Source organism: Nicotiana sylvestris, chromosome 6 (assembly GCF_000393655.2).
Source record: "Nicotiana sylvestris chromosome 6, ASM39365v2, whole genome shotgun sequence".
NCBI classification, from domain to species: Eukaryota; Viridiplantae; Streptophyta; class Magnoliopsida; order Solanales; family Solanaceae; genus Nicotiana; species Nicotiana sylvestris.
The window spans coordinates 36653756-36658503 of NC_091062.1; the positions used below are offsets into that span (position 1 = coordinate 36653756).

At 40.2% G+C, this 4748-nt stretch overlaps 1 protein-coding gene across 1 annotated transcript; it reads right to left on the reverse strand.

The window, feature by feature from the left end:
• Window positions 1–1398: 1398 nt before the first annotated feature.
• LOC138870486 (uncharacterized) lies at window positions 1399–3247 on the reverse strand. Its single transcript, XM_070148295.1, has 3 exons — window positions 2657–3247; window positions 2203–2463; window positions 1399–2115 (listed from the first exon to the last, which is right to left on the reverse strand). The coding sequence occupies exons 1-3, from the start codon at window positions 3245–3247 to the stop codon at window positions 1399–1401; spliced, it is 1569 nt and encodes a 522-aa protein (XP_070004396.1).
• Window positions 3248–4748: the final 1501 nt, after the last annotated feature.

Below are 4748 nucleotides of genomic sequence, written 5' to 3' on the forward strand. Positions count from 1 at the left end.
CTTGACTCTGCCTTTCCGTTTGTCATGTCAATGACTTCACCAGGAACTAGTAAGGGTTCTCCATCTTGATCTTCTTCAGAACTCTTCTCATAGGATGGATAAAACTCATAAAAATAACATGAACACTTTCCTCAACACATTGAGTCCGCTTATTATATATCTTGTAAGCCTTGCTTTGAGAAGAGTAGCCCAGAAATATTCCTTCATCACTCTTGGCATCGAATTTACCAAGCTGATCCTTTCCATTGTTGAGAACATAGCATTTGCACCCAAATGTTCGTAGGTGAGTCAGCTTGGGCTTCCTTCCATTCAACAATTCATAGGAGGTTTTGTTCAGAAGTAATCTGATCATGCACCAGTTCACCAAGTAGCAGGCAGTGTTGACAGCTTCAACCCAAAAGTTCTTTGCAATTCCACTATCGATTAGTATTGTTCTTGCCATCTCTTCTAGAGTTCTGTTCTTCCTTTCTACTACTCCATTTTACTAGGGAGTTCTGGGAGCTGAGAAGTTGTGAGTGATGCCATTTTCATTGCAGAACTCATCAAATTTTACATTGTCAAATTCTGTCTCATGATCTAATCTAATGCATGCGACTCTAGACTCCATTTTCACTTGGATTTTCTTCACAAAAGCCACAAACACTTCAACGGTTTCATCTTTAGTTGTGAGAAACAAAGTCCATGTGAATCTGGAGTAGTCATCCACTATCGCAAAAATGTATCTTTTTTGCTCCTCTGCTTTGCACTCTCATAGGACCACATAGATCCATAAGCAGAAGCTCTAGTGGCTTTGAGGTGTTCACATCCCTTATAGACTTAAAGGAGGACTTCACACGTTTTCCTCTAGCACATGCATCACAGATCTTTTGCACCTTGAATTTTGACATGGGTAGACCATGGACCAGGTGCTTCTGAATTAGTTTGTTCAGAAGAGAAAAACTTGTGTGGCCCAATCTTCTGTGCCATAGTTCAGCATCATCATCAATAGCTTTCAGACAACTCAGATCACTACTTTGTAAGGACTCGAAATCAGCAACATAGATATTCTTGTATCTTTTGGCCACAAGTACCACTTCACCAGTTACCATATCAGTGACTGTACATATTTTGGACAAGAATTCTACCTTGTTTCCTTTATCACAGATTTGGGAGACACTCAGGAGACTGTACTTAAGGCCATTGACATAGTACACATTTTCAATAGAATGAGTGAGTGACTTCCCAACTTTTCCAACTCCAAGAATGTACCCCTTTTTCCCATTTCCAAAGGATACACTCCCTCCTTGCAGGGCTTTTAGTGAAAGAAAGTCCATGGTGTTCCCAGTCATGTGTTTTGAATACCCACTATTCATGAACCATTGTTGACCGCTTCCTTTCACTGTTCCCTGCACAAGGAGATTAAGAGGTAGTTTTAGGAACCCAAGCAAGTTTGGGTCCCTCATAGTAGGCAAGAGGATGAATAAGAGCTCTCTTAGTCCATGTAGGTAATGTGCATTTTTTGTGAGTGGAACCTGGTCCCTTCTTTGTAGTCATCTTTTTAGCAAACACGTTGTTTTTCTGAATAGATTGATCCCTGGCCAGGCAATTTTCTTTGAAGTGCTCATTATTCCCACATTGGGTACATGGCCAGTTATCATAGAAAGTGACGTACTTGTTGTGTGGGTTGTAAGGGGTTTTCTCCCTTTGGAACCCTATTGCCTGCCTGTTTCCACCATTATTTGTGTGCATGAAAGTGTTGGCTTCTGAGGACCAGGTCCACTTTAAGAACTTTTCGAGATCATTTTTTACTCTTTCTAGATCAGTTTGGAGGTTCTTGTTTTTTTCAATTTCAACACATACCCTAGTTCTCGCAACTTTCAACTCAGTTTCAAGCTTAATGTATTCTACACTAGCTATCTCTTTTCTTTTTCCAGAATTTTCAGGTTTTGATTTAGTTCCTAGTATCTGTATTGATTCCCTTAGGTCTGCAATTACTATCATGCAATCACTTCTTTCCTTTTTGAATTTTTCAATGGTTTCCTTATGGTCAATAATTACAGCCACTAAGTCATCTCTAGTTTGTTCAGCTTCTCCTAGTTCTACGGTCAAGGAATCTCTATCCTCCACAAGGCTATGCTAGGCATCAATCAATACACTAGCTAAAGATATGAGTTTCTTAGGAGAGTAGGATTTCAGATTTCTCTGAACATCCCTGAAATTTACCTCCTTGTTGTCATCGTCTTCATCATCATCTGATTGGGCCATCAAAGCAAAGGCTGAGTCATATCCATTTTCCTTGACTTCAACTGCCATCATGGAACAATCACCAGCATCAGTTTCATCTTCAGACTCACCAGAGGAATCTCCCCATGTTGCAAGAGTCTGTTTCATCACATTGTCAGCAGATCTTTTTCTTTTGAAGTCCTTAAAAGGAACTGGGTTCCTCTTAACTTCCTTTTTAGGGTTGTTCTGGGAGAATTCTTGCTTCAAGAGAGGACAGTCTCTGATGAAGTGTCAGGCTTTCCACACTTATGACAGAGATCATAGTTTTTTAGTTTTCTAGAGCTGGCCCTTTTTAGTATTTCTCCATTTCTTCTAACCATCTTCTGAAACCTTTTGGTCAAGTAAGCTATGCCAATGTCTTCATACTTGAGTCATTGCTATCAGCTTTGAGTACCGGGTTCTTTTCTTTCTTTGGTTCTGTTCTTTCACTGTCTATCTTCTTCTTCATCTCGTAGGTCTTCAGATTTCCAATAAGCTCTTTTGTGGTCAGCTCCTGCAAATCCTTTGATTCAGTAATAGCATTCACCTTGCTTTCCCATGGGCTAGGCAGAGTACTAAGGATTTTCCTCACTAGCTTGTTTCTAGGAATGGTTTCGCCAAGTGAGTGTAACTCATTTATGATAGAAGTGAATCTTGTGTGCATATCTTGAATAGATTCATCGTCCTTCCTCCTGAAGAGTTCATACTCGGTAGTGTGCATATCGATCTTAGACTGTTTTACTTGGGTAGTTCCCTCATGAGCTATTTGCAAGGCTTCCCATATCTCCTTGGCAGTGTCGCATGTAGAAATTCTATTATATTCTTCAGGTCCTATTCCACATACTAGAATCTTCTTGGCACGAAAATTCTTCTCTACTACCTTTTTGTCTTCGTCAATGTATTCTTCACTGGTTTTTGCCATTGAAAATGGAAGTTTTTCTAGTACCTTTGTTGGAACATAAGGGCCATCGCATATGATATCCCATAACTCAAAATCCTCAGCCATGATAAAATCATGTATTCTTGTTTTCCACCACCCGTAGTATTGTCCATTGATCCTGGGTGGCCGGTATGTAGATTGACCTTCTTCAAAATTTGGTGGAGCAGCCATAAGGATCCTTCCTAGGTGTTAGCCTGATAGGAAAAACCTGCTCTAATACCAATTGTTAGTTTGTATGAGTCCACCAAATAGTAGAGTACCTAGTCCTCTACGAGATTCTACTGAGAATGCTAATAAACTGTAAGTAAATAAAACACGGGATTTTTACGTGGAAAAATCCCACATAAGGGGACCAAAAAACCACGACCTACACCAGTAGGCTTTCAACTTCACTAACTTGTAAAAACCTATTACAAGCTACTTTGTAATGACTCCATTACAAAGAATTTAACTCAACTAACCTGTGGTTTACTAACTTGTGATGCTCTCACCACAAGCCACTTTGTCACTCTACAACTACAAAGGCTTTTGCTTATGACTAAACCTAGTCACAACATAAACTCAAAGAGTTTACGGATTTTACGAGAGGACTCCTAATCAACGCTTATAGCTAAGTAATTTAGGAGATACAATAAGTACAATCACAAAGTTACAACTCAACTAAAGACAAAAACATGCTAACTTTAGGAACTGGTCCGTAGCTGCGTTCAACTTTGTTCTTCAAGCTTGTGAGGATTGATTTCTCTATTTTTGCAAAATGCTTGAATGAGAAACTGAAGCATTCAAGTGATGCTTTAATATAAACTTATTTTTGGTACACCTTGATCACATCACTTGAAATGATGTGAGCACTTTAATTGGTCAAGGAATGAGTGGGCACTGGAAATAGTACAGTGCGGCAGAAATAGTGCAGGCAGTTACTTCATTTCCAGTTGTGTCCAATTAACTTTATACTGCTATGAGGAAACCACAAGGGTATCAGGTCCTTTTTTAGTTTCCTTTCTCCTAAAGCTGTAGCAATTCACCTTTAGCTGGAATCCGTTAAATGCAATGCAGTCCAAGTGAGTCAGGTACCCTATCTGGTCCTTGACATCAAGTTTGTTAGATCATCAAAACACAAGGCAAAGATATTGAAAACCTATCACGGATTTTGACTACAACAACAGCTACCAGTCGAGTATCCAGATGGCTCCTTATGAGGCTTTATATGGTAGGCGGTGTCGATCGCTGGTTAGATGGTTTGAGCAGGGAGAGGCTCGGTTGTTGGGTATGGATCTATTACACAAGGCCTTGGACAAGGTCATGATCATTCAGGATAGGCTTCGTACAACTCAGTCCAGGGAAAAGAGTTATGTCGACCATAAGGTTCGTGATGTGGCATTTATGGTCGGCGAGCGGGTATTGCTTCGGGTGTCTCCTATGAAGGGTGTAATGAGATTTGGGAAGAGGGACAAGCTTAGCCTTAGGTTCATTGGTCCTTTTGAGATTCTTGATCGAGTGAGAGAGGTAGCTTACAGACTTGCGTTGCTGTCAAGCTTATCGGTCGTGCATCCAGTGTTTCATGTGT

Coding starts and splice junctions, on each gene's coding strand:
- LOC138870486 (XM_070148295.1), bottom strand. CDS start 3,247: ATGGCTGAGGATTTTGAGTTATGGGATATCATATGCGATGGCCCTTAT. Junction 2,464..2,656: donor CAAAGAAAGAAAAGAACCCG/GTACTCAAAGCT, acceptor CCTCTCTTGAAG/CAAGAATTCTCCCAGAACAA. Junction 2,116..2,202: donor AAGACGATGACAACAAGGAG/GTAAATTTCAGG, acceptor ATTGATGCCTAG/CATAGCCTTGTGGAGGATAG.